Consider the following 22407-nt stretch of genomic DNA (forward strand, 5'->3'; position numbering starts at 1 on the left):
GTTTTAAGTGTGTGTGGAGGAGAAAACTTTTTTCACTATAAATTCTACTGCCTGCCCAGTAGGTGGCAATATGTTCGAAGAATGCAAATCGCCAAAAGCACAAGTATGTGAAAGTGGAAATTTATAGTAAAAAAATAAAAAAGACTTAAATATTGAACTGTTCCTCAACCAGACCTATCATATCGCTTCAGAGGATGTGGATTTAACCACTGGAGTGATGTGGATTACTTTTATGCTACCTATATGTGCATTTTTCGAGTACTGGCCACTATTCACTTGCATGGACCAGCAGAGCTGAGATATTCTTTAAAAAAAAATAATTTGTGTTAATGAGTCATACACATTTGGGATGGCATGAGGGTGAGTAAATGATAAAGAGAATTGTTATTTTTGAGTGAACTATTCCATTAACACTAAAACTTTGGAACAAAGTATCAGGCAAGAAAATAAATGGAAATGTATATTCACGAGCATTGGTTGATTCGTCCTGCTTGGAGGGAGTGAACTGTTTTTAAAACCTGTGATGCAAGAGAAAGGTTTAGTTGAGGGTCTAATTGTCTTTGCAAATTGCCAGTCATTACTATGCTGCGGTACCACAGTAAATATAGTCTACCCCAGAAAGTGATTCATACAATTTCATCCAGGGTGATGCACGAAGGAACAATGCATGTTTGCTACACAGCGATACACTATAAGATACTATTCTTTTCGGGTAGTTTTGTTTTTTTGTCTTGGGAGGTATGAATGAGTAGACCAAATCAATTGTGTGTTATTATTATTTTTTTATTTTGTGTTTGTACATATCTGGGCATTGACATTTGACCAGAATCTATAAGTTGATTACAGATACATTTTTTGGAATGGGGAAATAGTTTTTATTATTATTACAAATGTATTCACTTTGCCAGAATGGGACTTTACATAAATTATAAACTATTCCAATTTATTCTATATTGTTTTATGAAATAAAAACATTATTTGGCCTTCTCCCTCGAATGTGCGGAATATTCTCTCGACCAATCAGAGAAGGCGACAGAATTTCCAGCGTCGCCTTTTCCAGCCATTTTATTTGAGGTGTTGACAATCACCCGTTGAGTTAGAAGAATATCCGAAATGGGCTCCAATATCTTCATAAAATTCGTTCGAACTTGGTTTCTTTAATGTAATTCGATATAAACTATTGCGGCGTAACCCTTTTAAGCGATTACTGCAAAATATCCTATATTTATTTTTAGTTTTATTTCCGTCTTCTCAGACTTGCGTATAATTTGTGGACAAGCTAACGGTAGCTAACTCGTTAACATTTGGGAAATGGCGGCGAACGCGGCACAACAAGCCCCGACTCCGAGCTGGTAAGAGTCTTACAAAGTTCTGTACTCCAGATTACTTATTTATTTTACAACCCAATGTGTTCCGCTGTATCATTTTGATTGTTGGACGGTTACTTTCACAAATGGCAGACCGTATCAAGCATTTGCGAGCTGAAAGTAAGTATAATTCTCCATTGGTCTGTTTGGTTCGCTCTCTGTACATATAAGCTGTTAATTCTGTCGTCGATCGTAAAACTGTTCGTTTTTGACGATTTCATTGTTATTAATTAAATATAGTGGTGTTGACACTTCTTTCGAATTGAAGTTTAAATCTCATGTCAGTCATCGGCACTGTAACGTTTGGCCTGTTTTCTATAGGCCTGTGTTGGCCTAATTTGCCACATTTGGTGGATGACCAGTTCAGATTGTAATCCTGCTGAATCATTATTCTGTCGTTGTGTAAAACGAACATTCAATTTTTTTTAAATGTTAATATAATTGATATAGACTGATTGCTTTTATTCAGAAATTAGGTTTGCTTTTATTTTTGTAAACGTTTGCCTGTAGGTGCGTCACTGCTTGGGCAAATTGTGTAACCTAAAGTGGGATTGTTATGTCATGTTGTCATCCATAGGCCGTTTAGTACTAATTCAAGTGTTGAGGGCCCAGTCCATGAGAACCCAGAATGGGAAAAGGCCAGAAAAGCTCTAGCATCTATCAGTAAAAGTCAGAAGACTTCACCAACCAATTGCACCACCCAACAGGTATGTTTAGTTTAGTTTTTTTTTTTGTTTTTATCTCAAAGTTGCATCACTTGTTTATGCCAGTTTTGTGGAATTTAATATATATATATATATATATATATATATATATATATATATATATATATATTAGTGCTGTGAAAAGGTATTTGCCCTCTTGCTGATTTCTTCTCTTTTTGTGTATTGTTTTCATACTAAATTGTAGGGCTGCCCCCAACCAAAAATGTTCCTAGTCGAATAGTAGTCGTTACTTTAAGACATTAGTCAACTTGTCGCACGTTTATAATATTAATTTAATAGTTAAACCTATATATTTTGGGGGTAATCAGAAAATGTTTAAGTTCCAGGACTGAGAAAGAATGTTATAATAGTATTGCTAACACTGTTCTACATTATAGAGAGCACGCAGGCCTCCCTGCATGTGCTATTAGAACTTTGCAAATGTTCCAGAATGCCGCAGCACGTTTGGTCTTTAATGAACCAAAGAGAGCACATGTTACACCACTCTTTGTCTCTCAACTTGCTGCTGGTTGATGCACATATTAAATTCAAGGCTCTAATGCTAGCATACAAAACGGTAACTGGGTCTGGTCCAACTACACGCCCGCCAGAAGCCTGTGGTCGGCTAAGGAACGTCGCCTTGTCGTACCAATGCAAAGAGGCACCAAAACACTTTCCCAGACTTTCAGTTTCATCGTACCATATAGGCTCTATGCACGTCGCAGTTCCGGGTTCGCGTGTACTAGGCTATCAACTTCCGGTTCAACTTCCTGTTTATACACAGACAGATATGGCTCTCTTTTATAGTCGTTGTCTTCAGGACTTACCTCGTCTGACGGTAAATGATGTAGACCGACTCATAAAAAAATCACGTGCTGCTCCTAACAGGTTTCGAGTGGTGTGATTTTTGTTGTATGTGCGCAGGAGGACATGCTTGGTGAGCGTATATACAAAAATATTGATGTAATGCGCACCATTAGAGACCGAGCAGATATGTTTTTTTTTTTTACCACTACCTACTGAAGTGTTTGCATGTTTAGGTCATTTTTAGATAACCAGTGAAGTATTTCTCAATTTCTACAATTGTACAAATGTTGCTTTATTTAATGACTGTGTGTTACAGTGTGGCCACATACCACTGGTGGTCCATTCAATTATAATATACAGCATTATATTTATTGTATTCTTATTTATTTACACTATAAACAGTATTTACATATATACACAAAATACTCATATATATATATATATATATATATATATATATATATATATATATACACACACACACACACACACACACTAGGGCTGGGACAATGCGTCGACGCAAAATATGAAAAAAATACGTCGACGCAAAATATGCGCGTCGATTCGTCGGACCCAAAACAAAGATGGCGGCGCCGGCGACTAGTAGCAACACGAGTGGCTCCTCAGACTATCAGAAGTGCAAGGCGGCATGCACTCGTTCCTCTAAAGTATGGGAATTCTTTAATTTAAAAGGAAACAATTCCGTGATATGTCGTCTTTGCAAAATGGAGATGCCTTCCATTCTAGCACCACAGCAATGCACCAGCACCTTAAGAGGCGCCACCCGGTTGCAGCTGCAGATGACAGAGCACCGTAAGTTTTTTTCAACTCCCCACTTTGCACTCGATATTGGAGTAGGCTATAATACATTGTCGACACCTAAAGTTTTCAGCTATAGCTATTAATAATGCGCTTATAGCTATGAATGTCGTGAAAAATACATAGAGGACACTGACAACGTGCTGACAGACAGGACTAAGCAGGTAACATTTAATAAAGTCTCAACTTTCAAATTTGGTCATTCAAAGAAAATTAAACCATAAATAGGCCTACTATTTTGTGGCTCTTTAATGTGTCGTGACAGATTGCCTCAGTTAAAGCTGCTCGTGAACCGATCATCTTTTCCTTAGTTAATTTATAGCATCAAATAGGCTAAACATGAATGTAGCATGCATCAGAAGGACTGTTGTTTTAACCGCGGAAAGATGTCAGTACGGTAGCCTACAATCCATTATTCAAATCCACCGACGTTAATCTTCTCTCTCCTGACTACTTTGTCGGTCAAAAATGGCGTATTATGATTGATTGATCAGATCGCCAGTCAATCAAACTCCCGGCAAATGTTTTTTTTTTTTTACATTTTATACACCCCCACCCCCGATGAAACCGGTATTACTGGTGTTGTCACAAGTCGATTAATCGAATCAAAATCGAATCGGACTGAAAAAAATGAATCATTGGATTAATCGATGCATCGAAAAAATAATCGCTAGATTAAGCGTTTAAAAAATTAACGTTTATCCCAGCCCTAATACACACACATACTATATTTATACAATATAATATATATACACCTATCTATTATATTACATTAGACATGTATATGTACATATATATTTAGATTTGTATAGGCTAGTTAATAAATACATATGTTATGCATTATGAAATTATAATAAAAAATGCATAAGGAAACACTGTCTTAGTTTTGTCTGTTGATCAGAGTTATGAACAGAGTGTGAAATCCATAGTTTTTACAAAAGTATATGTACAATATTTACATTTACCTTAGCACATTAACAAGGATGAGGGTTTTTAGACTCAGTGGCTCCATGCCTTGACAAGTGGTCCACATTGGTAGTTCACAAGCAAACATGCCTCTGTAAACAGTTGGTTTATGCTACCAGAAATGGACAAGGGGATGACTGTGTCAAACAACTTATGCTCCTTCACTCGACGGATAAGACGTTCAACATGTACCCTGAGCCTGGCCACAGACTGAGTGTGTGTCACTTCATGAGGTAGCATTTGTTTTCCCTTGGTCAGGAAAACAGGCCGGTGAACTTTGCATGGCACTAGGCTGTCAATTAAGAAGCCCTTATCCACCATGATGGCCATGACAGGAGTAAGAAGGTTAATGATCCCTGACTGTTTGAACTCCCTGTCACTTATAGACCCTGCATAGAGTCCAGACACAAATGTTATTGCACCATGAGGTGCCATTCCTATTAAAGCCTTGAATGTGCAGTGAGACTTATAGTTTGAAAAAACCTCACTTTGTAATAGCAGTGAGGAAGGTGTTTGGCAGCGGATCTCAGTACAATCCAGGATAACCTGTGTGTCTCGGAAAAGATGAAATTCCTCTGGCAGATGGGCTCGTACTCTCTCTTTCGGCATCCAAATGCACACTGACCCCAGGACAAAGTACAGGAAGTTGGCCCAGGTTGTTATGATGCGGCTCACAGTGGCCTGATGTACATGGAAGCGATGACCAAGGTCCTTTTGCTTGAGGCCCAAAGCAAGATGCATCATGAACAGGAAGAACTCGTCTATTGCAGGAAGTGCCCGAGTGTTTCCAGCCTCCTTGGTGACTTTGGAGTTGGTGACACGAATCATTCTGTGCATTGCCGGTTCAATCAGTTCCCAGAAGGCCATCAGGTTGTTATAGGTTGCAAATCTGTCAAGAAATAAACGTACATTGGTTCTCACATGGCATAAAAGACTTACACTTAGCTTTATAGTATAGTAATTTCCAGTTTAGGAAATAAGAATGCTTAACTACAAGTAACTGATACAACAATCTTGTAATACATCACGAGTCATGAAAATTATGGAATTCGGTATGTATGATTAAACTAACTCTGATTGCTGTTGAAGACCACAGATGTTATTCATACTTATAATTATGTTAGCCTATGTTGTTGTTGTTGTTATTATTTTGGTCGGTGTAGCCTACTTTTAGGTGCAGCTAGCTTATACAACTCCAATAATATTTAATAACAACATGGACTAGTGTTTTCAGGACAAAGGCAACGCTATTACAAATGCTTATCACAGGCAATATAATTTTACCTTGTATAAAAGCGTATGTCCTTATCGGACCCAGCAAATCTCTGGAGACCAAAGCGAAGTATGATCTTGGTCTGGTCCAACTGCTTCCGTAGATCTTCTATCTCCCTCGTCAACTCCTCATTTTCATGTAATACCATGTCCACAGCTGCAGCTTCGGGAACTGAACAATAATCGTGTCCAGTCCTCTCCACGTCAAAGTCCATATCTTGCTCTACGTCCGAGTCAGGATCAGGGGGCAGCGGTCTCTCTCGCCGTTCCCAAACACTCGACCTCGGTGGCTGCACTTGGTAACGGTTCCATCAAACAGTGTAGGGAAAGCACCTTTTTTCAGACGTCTCAGTCTAGTCCCTTCCATAAAGTCATCAGGTTTGAAATGAATGCTACACACCTTTTGTGTTTTTGTTGACTTGGAAGTCATCCCTTCTGATCTTAACGATCCATTTTTTTCTGAGATCCTTTCCACGGGAAATGAATGAAAACTCACAGTCGAGTTGTATCTTGCCGACACAACGCACGACGGCACACAACAATGTTCCGAACTAGGTCTCATTAGCTTTTGATATCGGAAAACCCTTTTCTCCATAGTTCAGCTGCCAAGATAAGAATAACTAGAATGTTTGTCGTTGTTAACTTTCGCGCGTCAGATCTAATACGGAACCGGAAACTGTTTGCCCAGTAGAGAGTGTAGTCGGAAACACGTCACAATCCCCGCTGCATAGAGCCTATTGGTGGAATGACCTTCCCAACACCATCCTTGAAGCTGACTCACTCAAAAAATGACTTGAATCACATCTTTTCCAAGAGCACTTAACCATTCACTTAAAAAATAAATACATTCTTTTTGCAATTTAATCTGTTTTGAATACTATTCTGATGCTAGTGAAACTTTTCGTACCACTGTCTCCTTAAGATGATTCACTTATGTTTTCCTCTTTTGTTAATCACTTTGGGGAAAAAGTGTCTGCCAAATGAATAAATGTAAATGTGAAATACTAAACCATAATAATGGTTAGTATTTTTTAAAATATAAATTTTACAAGTGCGCGCACACGAAGCGAGTCACAGCGACACCTGCAAAAGTGGTAATGATTCTGAATCTGTCGGCAAAACCGGCAAGGCTACTGTCTGAACATTTTGTTAATTTATAGAGAGAAATACACGTTAGGGTTGTGCCTACAGACGATCTCGGGGCTCGACGATGGTCCAAGTGATTGCCAATAGCTGATGCGTTTGAGATGTCAAGATGATATTTGGCTTGTTTACTCATTAATATCTTTTATTATTATTAGATTAATATTACAAATAATTAGCCTGTAGACACACGGACATGCATTTGAAGAAACACTTTATTATATTAAGAACAGATGACAGAAAAGCCTTCTATGCGCATGTATGACGTGCTGTTTGTAAATAGGCGTGTAGTCTTGTGGAACACAAATGGTTCTGACTCTCTTTGTTTCTGTCTTCTGAATTTTTTATTATTTTATTTTGTGTGCAAAAACTTTATCATCTATGAGTGCTGCAAATGACCTCAGACATCTCCACTCAGGAGGTGCTTTGAGTTCAGTGTGCTTTATTTCCACAGAGCAGTTCATTGTGACCACAACCCTGCAGCCTATAAATTTGTGATTAAAACATAAAATAAAACAATTAATCAGTTTAGAATATCTTTACATTATTTTGTGGAACTAATTGGGTGAGATGTCGTTTTTGAGTAGTGCTCCAATGTTGCACACCGCTGTGTAGGCTAAAAATAACCGCTAGTGTGTGTGTAAACAGAGCAGCGCCATTCTCTGATGCGTGTGTGCATTTTATATATTTACTTAGTCAGGTCCATAAATATTGGGACATCGACACAATTCTAATCTTTTTGGCTCTATACACCACCACAATGGATTTGAAATGAATTAAATGTATTAAAGTATCCTTTTGTGATTCACAGAGTTATCGCACATCTTCTAGTGGCTTTGAATAAAATGCAAGAGTCATATGCACTACTTTAATTGTGTTTTTTAATTTTTTGAGCTTGACTGTAACGATCATGACTAACACAGTATTGGGTTTGGATCTTTGCCTCAGAAAAAGTGAATACTTTTTCACACAGGCCCAGTTGGTATTCAATGACATTTATTATAATTTAAAAGTTGTTTACCGTAATTTCCGGACTATTGAGCGCACCTGAATATAAGCCTCACCCACTGAATTTTAAAAACATTATTATTTTGAACATAAATAAGCCGCAGATGTCTATAAGCCGCAGGTGCCTACCGATACATTGAAACAAATTAACTTTACACAGGCTTTAACGAAACACGGCTTGTAACAAAAATAAATAGGCTTTAACGAAACACGGTGTGGCAACTTTATAAAATTGATTGTAAACATTGCTGTGGCCATTAAAATCCTTACCTGGAACGTCAAGTGCCCTGCTGAAAACTGTCACACTGGTGCCACAGTTGTCTTTATGAACTGAGTCAATTCCTCACGCTGCTGTTTCCAACGTCTTATCATCGACTCATTAAGACTAAGCTCCCGTGCAGCAGCTCTATTTCCTTTTCCAACAGCCAGATCAATCGCCTTCAACTTGAAAGCTGCAACATATGCATTTCTCCGTGTCTTTGCATTGATGAGGGTCACGAAATGACTACCGTAATCAGAATGATGGGAAGCTTGAGCGCGCTTTAATCTAAACAGTAAACAAAAAAAGTTGTTTGACCTTAACCCGTTCGGCAATTTCATTGGTCTTATGAAAGCTTCACGCCGCCAAAAAACTGAGCACGTCACAAAGTTTTTTTTTAAATAAAATTTGAAAGCGGGAAAAATCCATATATTAGCCGCGTCATTGTTTAAGCCGCGAGGTTCAAAGCGTGGTAAAAAAGTTGCGGCTTATAGTCCGGAAATTACGGTACTCAGATTGCCTTTAGCTGTATGTTAGATTTTGTTTGATTTATTTAAACAATTTAGTATGATATTCACAAAAACAGAAGAAATCAGGATGGAGCAAATACTTTTTGAATGAATGGTGTCTATATATACATTTTATTTTTTTGTATGTTAGGCTGGCCAGTATCAGACAACAGTTACAGACTCCTCTGCAATGCCGACACCACAACAACAGCAGCAGCAGTACTATCAACAGTGGTATCAACAGAACCAGCAACAGTATGCTGGTTACCCATATCCCTATAACTACTACTACCCCATGCCTCCGGTAAATAAATATACACAATCCTTTATGTGCTTACAACGTGTTCGTGTACAGTTTGTTACAACATGTATTCAGTTACTGAAAGCAATGTGTCAGTTTTAATATAAGTTAAGCTCTAATGATGGCATTTGTGGAATTATGTCTTCACACACTAATCAAATCAATAAGAATCTGCACGTATAAATCATAAACTTTTCTGTATCGTTCCCTCCTCTCGCAACTTTCAGCAGCTCATTAAACTCTTGTGAGTTTAGTGTGAGCGTCCGCAGGGAGTAAGCTCACTGTCACATAGCTATTTACTGAACTCAATATGTGAGTAGGGCTGGGAATCGTAAGGAATTTTGCGACGACGACGTCCTCCGGTTCCAGTAACGAGTCCAGTAATTATTTTAGTACTTTATATTATTATTTAGAAATGGAAAAATTCTATTCTTATTGCATTTAGGACCATCTGCTGTCTGTTTCCAAATAATGAGATCATTTCAGAATGGCAACATTACAGGGCAAATATAACCAATTAGAAATATATGTAATACAGTTCTTGTCAAAGGTGAGTTTGCAGGCTTTTAGAGACATAATTAAATCAATAATAGATCCTTACTCTATTTTAAATAAACATGAAAATGTGATTGCATATTCCATGAATTCATTTATTTTATAAAATTCCACTTATTACAAAACTTGTGTGTCTTTTAATTATACATTGTCATATGAACAACCAGTCAGTAACTGCATTGCTTGATTTAATAGAGACACAGGTCATCATTGAATAAACCGTAACCATTCCAGAGACAGATTAGACTGTGTTTTGTAGCCTAATGTTGTACTTCAGGCTTGTGAGAATTTTTTTCCTTGAGTTGGAGTTTCATAACTTGCACATCAACATAAGATTACTTGTATACTGGAAGCACTGTATGTTTTGCACTGTTGATTCAAAAGAACCGGCTCCTTTGCATAATTCTTTGGGGAATCGAACTGTACCAGCAGCAAATATGTTTCACGCTGTAAAATAAGCTGGCTCGAGACTCATTCAATTGCTAATAAAATACACTGGTAAAACTGTTTTTACGCTATAGAGTCAGTAGAGGGCAGCGATGCTGCAGGGATACACTGTTGGAAACACTGTTAAGAGTATATGAGGACTGTGTTCCAGCCACATCGATGGAAATTGCACGCTGGAGAACCATTAACGGAACCGAAAGTCATGATCATATGATTCCGTTTTTTTTTTTTCAAGAATGGAACCAGTTTGAACAAAAAAAGGTTCTCAGTTCCCAACCCTAGATATTAAGAATAAATAAACCTGTTAATTCAACATGCAAATGTAATGCTTTATTTAATACTTTATCTCTGCGAGGGAGTGATGCGATAAATCTGTCGCATCACATCTCCATCTTTCTAGCGCTCCATTTTACCTTTTACAGGTATGTTCTTTTCAATAAGTGAATAATGTAAAAACGAAGATCTAAAAAGAATGTAATAAATAATACAATAGTAATATAGTTCAGAAGTCTAAAATGATTCCATGAGACTCATGATTGTTCTGAAAGCTGGGTTGCATGAACATATTCCTCAAGTACTTTCATTGAAGTGTGACATAAGTAAACATTTTATAGTTAAGACTTAAATAATTTTTTTCACTCAAAGCATGATTGCTTTAGAAGACATTAATTTAACCACTGGAGTCATGGATTACTTTTACTATAAATGTCTGCTTTTGGAGCTTCAGAGTTCTGGCCACCATTCACTTGCATTGTGTATGAAACTACAGATCTGAGCTATTCTTCTATTTATCTGCGACGTGCTCCTTGCATGTTAATTTTAACATAAAATTTAGAATGTGATGCACATTCACTGAATCAATGTTAGCAAATACAGGCAAATTTATTGAAAATGATTATGAACTGCAAAGTAAGTGTTACTTGAGATATTAAAATTAGGACATTCTTGAATATTAAGTAAACCAAATCTACTAGAGAAAAAAATCTGGTAAAGAACGGTAACCAATAACAGTTACGATGTAAATAAATGGCTATATGAAAGAAAATTAGGCCTGTGTGAAATGTACAATAAATCGAATGTATTCTAAACATGACGTGCACACAGATTAAAATACATTTTCACCTGTTAAACAGTCGGCATGTAAACGTTGTCAATGCTGAACAGTTAATTGAGGAAAAATATTAGTACTAGTAATTCCTGTGTCAACTAGCAGCATCAGAATGGTTTAGTCAACTAGTTTCTCATATTCCTAGTTTTAGTATTACAAATGTTATCCCCCCCTATATGAACCATGTTAGGTGGAATTCCCTTCATTTTCTGAAATTAATTTCAGGCCCTGAATACACGTTATTGTTGTTTTTCACTTGATATTGAAATGTTAATATTAAAAATTTAATTTAATCAATGAATGGTAAATAATATTTAGAATCTGCTTGACTTCAATTACCATCAAATAAAAGCAGGGCTTGTGGAGGTGCCGTTGTGGTCTAGAGTTGATTTAAAAAAAAAGTAATTTTAGAATGCCATTTTCTGTATATGCATATCTCTCACATGAATGCATTGTTTTCTATAGTATAACAATGTGCCCTCTTATGAATAGGCGATCACATTTAGAGTTTAAGATTTTTTTGTACATATCTACATCATTAAAATCAGGAAGTTCGGACAGAAGTTAATTTTGTCAGAACAGATAAATCTTTTGGAAACTTTTTAGTCATAAAGTGCTTTTGTTTTCTGGAGTAAACGAACGGCTGAGCAAAAACTTCCATTTATTGATTGATTGATTTACTACAGATTTATCTTAGAAATTCACTTAGACACAAAATGTCTTCGGAGCACTCATGTTTATAATCTGACTGCAACAAATTGGATGCCCCTCTACCCCGGAGAAATCCCATGTGTATTTCGGGCTTCTTTACAATTAAAAGTCCTGTATTGTGTACAACTTTTTTTTTCTTTTTTTCTGGTAATTGATTGGGATTGGAGTATCACAATAAACTGCATCTGGGATTTCAATCAATTTGCGCTCATGTAGTCTGGCCATCTGGTAACAGTAAAAGACTTAGTCACTACTGTAAAACAATTTCATACTGTGTAAATATAGATAGATATGAGATTAAATGTGGTGGTCTACTACTGCTCAAGTAAATGAAACAGTCAACTCGCTTCGCATGATAGGCTACCCTCAAACTTTCATAGTGCTGCCTAAAATCCTTATGGATGCAGCTGTTTCGATGCGTGCGTCGGCAAGGAGAATATGACGGTTAATCATATCTACATTTCAAGACAATAGACATGATGCCACAAATGCTTTCAATAGAGCATAACGGGTATTGAGTCATTTTTTTGTGCAGCTCTGAATATTGTATGATTTTTTCCAGTACGGAGGAGCATATCCTCCAGGACAGTATGGTGTTCCAGGGGCCTACCAGACACCCACAACTCCCACTGGACAGGTATAGACCTCCATACATGAGTATGAAGTACTGCTGGATGTAAACGTGTGTGTAACCTATTGGAAATCCTGTGTAAGCAATGCATTTCCCCCCCTCTTTCAGCCCCCTGCCATGCCTATGATGGATGATCAGTCCTCCAATTATCCTTCCCAACCCCCCCCTCCTGCAGCCCCTCAGCCTCCACCCCAGAGCCCTACATCCTCTGGACAGCCCCCACCCCCTCCGCCACCCACCATACCTCCACCACCCAATGCCCAGTACCCTCCACCACTGTCCCAGACCCCCTACAGCCCTAACGGAACCCTGCCATACAGCCCCACTGATTCAAACCCCATGCAGGGCTACAATCAAGGACCCATTCGGCCAGGGTACCAGAGTTACCAGGGTCCAGGATATCAGCCCACTCAGCAGCAGGGTCCAGGACAAGGCCCGTATGGAGGACCAGGCAGGGCGGATTCCAAGAAACCTAACAATATGAACAAAGGTGGCCAGCAGCTGTGGCAACGCATGAAACGTATGTCTGTCTGTCTGTCTTGCTCTCTCTCTCGCGCTCTCTCTCTGCGTGTGTGAGGGAGAGAGAGATTAGAGGTCACCCTTCTAATTGAATGTGTGCTTCAGTGTGATGTTTTATTGCTGCTTGGTGAATTGTGATTGTATCTTCCTCCTACAGAGGCTCCTGGAACTGGTGCTGTCAAATTTAATATACACAAGCATCCATATGTCATGGCCAATCAAAATTTCCCTCCAGGTGAACAGGCCCCTGGACTGCCTTCTGCTGCTGCCCCCACATCGTCTGGGTCTACTACATCTACCACTTCAGCTGGAAGTGCCCAGACTCGGTGAGAGTGCAAGTCATTATCCTAAAGTAGTAGTGCTAGTTGGAACATGCATGTGTTTCAGTTAAAAACTGTGTTAAAGCTGTGCTAATACAATTTAAAATGGAAAAATAAATACAATTTAAAATGGATCTCCCATAATCGCTCTGTGATATTAAGATTTAGGTCGGTGTACATTTACATTTTTTAGAATGAATGTAAACCACATTTTATTTGTTCTTTTAGGCCTCAGGATTGGCCACAGGCTATGAAAGAGTATGTGCAGCACTGCTTCACAGCCTGTGAATCTGAAGAGGATAAGGATTGTACTGAAAAAGTGCTGAAAGATCTGTTGCAGTCCAGACTACAGGATGGCTCTGCTTATACTATTGACTGGACTAGAGAACCACTGCCAGAGTGAGTTGTCTTTTCTACCTGGAATTTCTGAACTAAGTTCAGTTTCCCATTCTTTGCCGAAGTGGCCTGTTCATATAGATAAATTGGTAAATATAATCAGTTCTGTCTCAATCTTTTCAAACTGCTTAACATTTGACACTAAACTACCTCCTTTTTATTTTATCAGTCTCAAGCCAAAGCAGTCTCGCTGGGAAGTAGTTGTTCAATGTGCAAAGGACAGTGGTGTAGGTAGAGGTGGAGCCACTCGAGGCAGGGGCGGGGCCAGGCTGGGCAACTATAGGAATGTATTTTCTCAAAGAAGCCCCTCCTCCAGCTCCTCCCACTCATCTTCGTCAAGATCCCCCTCACCTCACAGCCGCCACAGAGACAGGAGTAGACATAACCGCAGGTAATGTGCCTAGTTACAAACCACATTATCTTATTAAAAAAAAATTTAAACTGTAAGATTGTAAAAATGGGTTAATAAGGAGAATTGTTGCTGGATCGCTGCAAGGTTTGATTGGTGATTGACTTTCTGCCCACAGTGACTCTGGCTCTCAATCAGACAGCAGCATGTCAAGTGATCCTCGACTACCGTTGTCCCGGCGGCAGCAAAAGGCTGGCGAGCGTGGGGCAGATAGGGAGCGAGGTAGAGGAGCTGCAGGAGAGAGAGGCAGAGGAAGAGGCAAAGCAAACAGAGGGCGGAGGTAAGAAATCAGCACTGATTGTATGACAAGAAAAAATTAAATCCAACTGAACTAAAGGGAACATTGTAAAACATTTCCAATCACCCCGTTACTTTTCCTCTATCAGGAATATGGAAGATCCAAGCAGTGGTATTGGTAAAAAGCGAAAAGGCGGTAATGCAGGTCTGGACTTTCATGACCCAAATCGGGAAGCCAAGAAGCAGAGCCGTGCTTCACGCTTCCACACAAAACTCCGCACTGAGCCCCTTGTATTAAACATCAATGTCTTTGACCTGCCCAACGGCACTCAGGAAGGACTCAGCTGGGATGATTGCCCCATTGTCGGCACTTGCCAGGACATCACTAAAAACTACTTGCGCCTCACCTGTGCTCCTGACCCAGCAACTGTCAGACCTGTACTTGTGAGTGTCTCCTGTAAATTGAGGTGTTTCATATCATTAATAATCTGCTTAGTTGTCATAGTTCTGCTAGTGAATAAAGGGTGCTATGACTGATATTCAGTGGTTCATTTTTTATATATATATATATATATATATATATATATATATATATATATGTATATGTGTATATGTGTGTATATATGTATATTTTTTATTTTTTTTATTGTGATCGGAGCATGTATTTCATGCATTATGTTTTCACTGTGTTGGATTTGAAGTTAATTTTCTCTTGTTCCAGGTGTTGCGAAAGTCTCTGGTTGCGGTTAAAACTCATTGGAAAACAAACCAGGATTACTTGTACGCATGTGAACAAATGAAATCAATACGACAGGACCTCACTGTGAGTAAAATTTACCACCTACTTATTTCTCCCTCTCTTTCTGTCTCAGGATCTTATGTTGAATTCTTGTTTTGTTAAGGTTCAAGGTGTGCGTACAGACTTTACAGTGGAGGTCTACGAGACGCATGCTCGTATCGCTCTGGAAAAGGTACGTAGTGCCTTTCCCAACTGAAGCCACCTCTCATTCAGTGTGCTCCCATGTAGTGTTAAAAGTACAGGGACTTCGGTACCAAGTAAATTATAAAAGATTATACGGTACTAGTGTTTCTACACACTTCTTACATATTTTGGGGGGATGCACATTTAATCAAATTAAAATTGTGATGTGTCCTAGTGTGATTGATAAACGGCATAAGACCGCAATCTAAAGCTGTTTTTCCACCATCGAGCCGAACAATTCTCGTTGCAAAATCGTACCGTGTCAGCCAGTTGGCATGGTGACTGTAGTTTACAATGAAATCTTCAGGTTTTTTTTTTTTTTTTGGGCAATTTCAAGCACTGTATAGCCTTCATTCCTCAAAACAATGATTGACTGACTAAATTCTAGAGAAAGCTGTTTCTTTGCCATTTTTGACCTAATTATTGACCTTAAGACAATCCAGTCTATTGCATACTGTGGCAACTCAAAAACAATGTTAAGCTTCATTTAACAAACCAAATAGCTTTCGACTGTGTTTGATTTCTAATGGAAAGTGATTTTAGTAACGAATTAGCAATTTAGCATGATTACTCAAGGATAAGTTAAGTAAATTTTATTTTTCTTATTTCTCTCTTCCCCAAACCGTGATGGTGGTGGTTTTTTACATCAGTAATGTCCTGACTATGTGATCAGTTGAATGCCACTTAATATATAAATATTCTTTCTGAAACATCAAAATCTGTCAATTAGTCCAAATATTTGGCCGCCAGTGTATGGAGGATGATCGCATATTCCGGTTTTTAGGTCTGTTTTTCACTGATTTTCGTCTACTTTAGCTGCATGCTTAAAAGTGAATGTGTGAAGGAGGCTGCTCCAAACTCCACAAAATCGTGCGTGTTATGTGAGATGACTAAGCATAGCTCTCGTTATTTTCAGTCATATATAAATTAATCGCTGCATTTCCACTTTTAATAATCTTACCGGGCCATGTAGCGAACTGTGTATCTGGATAAGATGAGATTCAATCAAAACGCGTCAAAATAATAGCTCACATCAAAATAGTTAGATGCCAGAAATGTAAGAAATTCAGACAGTGATATTTTATAACTGTATAGTAAAATGTTAAATTAATTGTAATAATATAATTATTATTAATGATATGTTAATTTTTATTATTATTTTAAGCAAGAGTGCTATTGTACTGAAAAGTTTGTTTAAAAAATGCATTGGTAGGTTAAAGTAATTGTTCTGTATTTAAGTTTTAGGAATTCATTTTATTAGACAACATTTTGATGATAAAATTAAATTACATATTAAAACACGGAATTCGAAGAATTTATACAATTGAAAACGCAGGATGTCTATTTCAGTAGAGCCCTTCTTAAACACTTAACAATGCATTGTTGCATACTTTGAGAAACCCTTGAAGGACACATTAATTTGTTTAAATTTACATTGAAATGTAACGTTTTAAATGGGCTAAAAGGGTGTGTTCAATAGCACGTTACCATATTGGCACATTTTTGCTGAAGTATCGGTATGGACTACTGAAAATTTGATATTGTGGCAACACTACACCTGGGTTTTTCTTTTATCAGGGCGATCACGAAGAGTTCAACCAGTGCCAGACCCAGCTGAAGGCATTGTATAAGGACTGCCCATCAGACAATGTGGGAGAGTTCACCGCCTACAGACTAATCTACTACATCTTTACTAAGAACTCTGGAGGTGTCACCTTATTTCAGTCATTTGGTCTTCCCTATAATTTTGCACTTTAATTCAGGCTTCCCCATTCTTGGATGCAAAGCAAGTCTTTAATGCCTTTTTATTTATTTTTATAGACCTTACAACTGAGCTCGTGTACCTGACCCCTGAGCTTCGTGCTGATCCATGTGTAGCTCATGCTCTTGAGCTCCGTACAGCCTGGGCGCTTGGAAACTTCCACCGGTTCTTTAAACTGTATCTGCAAGCTCCGCGTATGGCTTCTTACCTTATTGACAAGTTTGCAGAGCGTGAAAGGATGTTGGCGCTGAGGGCCATTCTTAAAACGTGAGTGCACATAGCAGGAAGATTAACATCATTTTCATTGCAAAAATTATGCTATTGAAGTCAAATTTATATACTTTTCTTTTTCTTCTCTGTTGCAGGTTCAGGCCCTCTGTGCCAGTGGAGTATGTGGAGTCCAGCTTGGGCTTCTCAGATTTAGACTCCTGTTTAGAATTTCTAACTGGTCTTGGGGTTACACTCATCCCCTCTGACCCTAGCAAAATAGACTGTAAAGTCAGCTCAGCCTTTCTGTCCACCTCTTAGTATTGGGAAAGGGGTAGGGCCATGGAATTTACAATTATAGAGCTTAAATGTCCACAACCTATTGAAGGACCATAGAAAAGGGACCGGCTATCTATCTGCATACACACACACACACACACACACACACACACACTTATAATATATAGCTACTTATATTTATAAGAGATCTCTGGTATTTCTAACTCTTGTAGAGTAAAGGACTTTCTGAAAGAGATGAACCATTAACAAATCCACAGTCACTAAGATGCCAATTCAAAACGTAGTATAGCCTGTTCACACAGCCCATTTAGTTAAGGATTTGACAAACACAGACTTGCCATTATTAGTTTAAAGTTTATCTCATCAACATGGGGCAAAGATCTTATGGAATCAGCAAAGCCGTCAGAGAGTGAGGTTCAGACAGCCGGAAGGAAATACTTAGGGTCTCCCACACAACAGACCTCAAAGCATTTTCAAGCTAACAGTGTTCTGTGTTCTAACGTTTCTCTCCTCTCAAGCAAACAGCCACAAAGCTCAAGACCTGACAACAACAGCAATAAGGAAAAAAGTTTGAATATGTGAGCCACTTTACACCAACAGCATGCCAGCTCATGAAGTCCTTAAGAAAACAAAGGCTACTGCTGCAAGATGTCCGTTCCAGTATAACCCAAGTTCACATTGTCATCTTTAATGGACTTTGCCTAGTGAGCTTCCAGGCAATCCTGTGATTGGCAAGAGGATGGTTTGTATACCCTATATTTCACCTTGCCTAAGATGTCTTCATTAAGTCAGTGGAGTTTGAGGTACTCCGTTAGCTTCTACATCCCTTCAGCTCTGTGATCTTCATGCCAATAGCCCATAAGATTCAAACTGAAATATGTAACAAGATGATCACCTACAGAGATGCAGATAGGCCACATTCCACACCATCACTTGTCTTGTCTCCCTCCCACACAGTCTCCTACTGCACACGATATGTCATCTCAACGCACGGTATTGCGCGTCAACACTCAGGAAGCTGGGCTTCATTAGTCATATTGCCCTTCTAATCTCCTCCACAGATGCAAGTGCATCTCAATGAAATGGCTGCTGCCAGTCAGTGACTCACTACCAGCTTTGATCTGAATTGGCACAACTGCTTTAAAGTTATCCTGGTCCACTTAGGGAAATATACCAGAGTTTGTCTACCAGCTATCCACTGGAGAGTGTTCCCTCATGCACAACCCAACATAGAGGGTCCCTACACCCATTATGACGGCAGCCACACCAAGTTCAGTAATTCTAAAGGAAAAACAAGAGCAGTTTCCCTCACAGCAAGTGTTCCCTTCAGATGGTGATCGCCACGCTATGAGGGTATTCTCTGTCCTTCTTGGGTTTGTATGGCTGTGCAAGCTTAGTATGTTTATAATACTGGTAAAAGGATACTCCGCTTTTCTGCTGAGGTGTTATCAAAGGTCCAGCATTTTGTTCAATAGTGTTATGCTTATTTATTTAGCTACGTGTGCCATTTTGAAATAGGCCCTAATGTTGATTCCTGTTGCACTTCAGCAAGATTGAAGTATTAGCTACACCAAAAGATCTATACAAACAAATTAAGATCTAATGGATCTGCTTTTTAAGGGATATTACTGTGATTCCAAAGTAATTCTCAGATTTATACAGCATAATGGCCATAATTTTACAGTCTCGCTTGGAGAAACATGGATACACTATAGATAAATATTATAGTCGGTGTACCAATTGAAAGTCTTATACTGAAAATCGAATGCTTCTTGGTCTGTAATAGACTAAAAAAGAACTGCTCCCATTGCAAATAAGCAAGGGGCTTTTTATCTTTTTTGGTGTTAATGTAAATTTATATATTTAATGTGGTAATTTGACATTTAGCCAGCATGGATAGGGCTTGGAACTGAAATGAGTGCTTTAGCGAAATGGTTGCTCAGGGCTGCTAAAAGAGCCAATGATTAGTTGGTAAAGTTTGTACATGCTGTATGTGGTAATGTAAATAATGCGCAGGGTGAGATTTATTATTTTCTCTTTATATAGTACTTTGCCCTTTTTTCTTTTGTTTTTTTAATTTTTTGTACAATGGTAAGTCATTTTGAGCCATACAGAAGTTTTGATTGCCATTTAAAAAATAAATAAATGTAATTTCTTGGGTGGGTGTGTGCACGCTTAATGTATGGTTTGGTGCAAACAAGTGAAATTTATTTTGAAATGTGTAATTCATTCTTAAATTTCTAATTCATATGGACAAAACATGAAATAAGTTAGAAAGTAAAGCTCATGCTGCTATCAAATATAAACTCTTAATGCAGTCAGGGATTTCATGAATGAATAATATGCCAAATCTTTCCCTTGTTGGTCATAGCGAAAAAGCACTGATCGCTTTGGCTGTCAGTTTTAGTTCTTTGTTTGCTGATTGTTCTCATCACCTCCCTACCCATTCTCTGTTTGTCAATCTTATCTTTTCATCATCCTCTCTTTCCCTCTTCAGCTTTTTCTTGCTAAAAGCGTGCTTTTTACAGAACCTTGGTCATGTCTAATGAAAGACACCTAAAATATCTGCAACAAGAGAAAGATTTGGTTTCATTACACCTTCTGCAGGTTTATACCGTTTTATTATTTGGTCAAACATGCATTGATCCTTTCTGCTGTAACTTTTCTTAACTGATTTGTTGATTTGAAGTCAAATTAATTCTGAAATTCATTGAAGTTGGGGCAACAGCGAAAGCTTCTCAAACATAGTTAAGCTATGTTTTTCCTTTGTTTCAGTTGTTCATTTTGACTATATATTTTATTTGGATGCTTGTATTTGCTTGTACCTAGATTAATCACCAGATGAGGATAAATACTGGTGAATGTAAATTACATTGCCACACTGACTCTGTTCTCTCCTTCTCAACTGTCTGTTCCAACCCCTCCCATCCCCTGTTCTCTCTCCTGTACTCCTCCATTACCAGATTCTCTTTCTCCTTGCAGTCAGGCACAATCGGAGCAAAGCAAGAGATTAAAAGATGAGGGCAAAACTTGTCCAAAGACATACTGGGAAATGGGCATTGAGGCATCCAGACATCTGCATATTGAGATTCCTTATGTTTGATGAATCTGAATTTCACTATGTAGTTTTGTTCATCTGCTGTATGTTCAGTGATGTCTAATGTCCATTCTTGTTAATGCGTTATTTTTCTGTGCATTATTAGCTTATATAATTTTCTCCTTTTAGTATTTATCAGCTTTTTTTTTTATTTTCTGCTAGTTATTGCTCTATAGTTTTAGATTGGGTTTTCTGTTTCATGATATGGACTGAATAGGTTTAACTGATTTGATATAAGCTGTAGAATGGCATACTTAGACATTCCTGGACATATAGGTAGTTCTAGCCCTAATTGTACTTATTGTTCCACACCAAAATTAGATCCCACTGCTGTGTTAATGAAATGGTGCCCATAATGCTCGTTTTATTGCTTGATTTTTTTGCCTTTTAATACCAATTGTTTTCCCAAGCAAGGTCAATCATCTAAAGTGAATCCAGTAGTGCTTTTTTGTATTTTATTTTTTTTATGGATCTTTTAGATTTTACTGTTAAACTGTTGTATTTAAAGTGTATTATTTTCACAGCTACATTACTAACAGCTCCATCTGTCTCTTCAAATATTGTCTGTCCTCTATAATCCCTAATTTCTTAAACTCTTTCTCACGCATCAGGCTCTTTGCTTTTGTTTGTGGATTTTGTTCTTCTGATTTGCCTCTGTAAGTGATGTTATTTCTCTCTAGATCATTTGAACTTCTATCCATTCATTGACTGCTTTTGCTTTCCTTCTCATTTTACCTTTTTCTTAAGCCATCTATATCTTCTATACTTCTCTTTCTGCTTGCACATCTCTCCATTCTCTCTTCTGTGTACTGGGTTCTGTAATGCAATGTTGTTATTTTTTTTTATTTTTTTTAACATGTGGTCAGTGCTTGGCTGTAAGTATTTCCTGCAGGATTGTGCTTGCAACATTTTCTTTTACGGCTCATCTTCAAACTCAAAGCTCTAATATCTCTGCCCTGATTAAAGCTCCAAATGTTGTACATTTGGAGTTTACCTAGAATGTACTGCCATTTGTAGATTCTGTATATAATGTATTAACTTTCTTATCTTGAGGGGGAAAAAATAAAGAATTTAAACTATGTTTAGCTCGATTTATTTGAATGAAGCTGTATAACACTGATTCTTGAGACATGGGACAAAACAGGGAGAAATATTTTAAAAATAAAACCTTGTGCTCAGACAAATTAAACTACATGTATGTATCTGACATGTACTAAGCTACTGAGCTACGCTTTGATAAAACCTCCCAACTTTTCTCTTTATCAAAATGTGTTTTTTTCTTTGCCATCACTTATTTTGTATCAACACCATCAGACACCAAAAACACTAATTTATACTCTCATTATGCTAGACCTTTAAGAAGTATAGAAAACATTAATTTTCACCAAGGCTGACGGAGGCCACAAAAAAAGTCACTTTCAATATATATATATATTTTATATAGATATCCATGTGTTTTTTAATTGGGCTGTGTAATAGAATTTTAACTTCAACAGCAATCAATAAGTTTTTAAGATTTGAAAACACATTCTCATGTTAGAAGACAGATTACATTTTCACATATGACCAAC

At 37.9% G+C, this 22407-nt stretch overlaps 1 protein-coding gene across 2 annotated transcripts; it reads left to right on the forward strand.

Moving 5' to 3' along the window:
- The first annotated feature begins 1068 nt into the window (after positions 1-1068).
- On the forward strand, positions 1069-21917 carry LOC127657539 (leukocyte receptor cluster member 8 homolog). 2 transcript variants are annotated; one of them, XM_052146383.1, is made up of 16 exons: positions 1069-1352; positions 1461-1487; positions 1945-2074; positions 9006-9158; positions 12539-12613; positions 12716-13127; positions 13284-13452; positions 13675-13845; positions 14012-14233; positions 14370-14531; positions 14638-14932; positions 15210-15311; positions 15391-15459; positions 17049-17178; positions 17292-17499; positions 17598-21917. In XM_052146383.1, exons 4-16 carry the CDS (start codon positions 9045-9047, stop codon positions 17758-17760), a joined length of 2292 nt encoding a protein of 763 aa, XP_052002343.1. In that variant the 5' UTR covers positions 1069-1352; positions 1461-1487; positions 1945-2074; positions 9006-9044; the 3' UTR covers positions 17761-21917. The 2 variants fall into 2 exon arrangements, with proteins under 2 accessions (XP_052002343.1, XP_052002342.1); XM_052146382.1 differs by lacking the exon at positions 1461-1487.
- Positions 21918-22407: the final 490 nt, after the last annotated feature.

This window comes from Xyrauchen texanus, chromosome 17, assembly GCF_025860055.1.
Source record: "Xyrauchen texanus isolate HMW12.3.18 chromosome 17, RBS_HiC_50CHRs, whole genome shotgun sequence".
Lineage (NCBI taxonomy): Eukaryota > Metazoa > Chordata > Actinopteri > Cypriniformes > Catostomidae > Xyrauchen > Xyrauchen texanus.

Bases quoted from the DNA above. Each gene is read 5' to 3' on its own strand.
- LOC127657539 (XM_052146382.1), top strand. From the start codon at position 1,312: ATGGCGGCGAACGCGGCACAACAAGCCCCGACTCCGAGCTG. The intron at 14,532-14,637 runs GTAAGAAATCAG...TTCCTCTATCAG, and splicing joins AAAGCAAACAGAGGGCGGAG to GAATATGGAAGATCCAAGCA. The intron at 17,179-17,291 runs GTGTCACCTTAT...TTATTTTTATAG, and splicing joins CTTTACTAAGAACTCTGGAG to ACCTTACAACTGAGCTCGTG.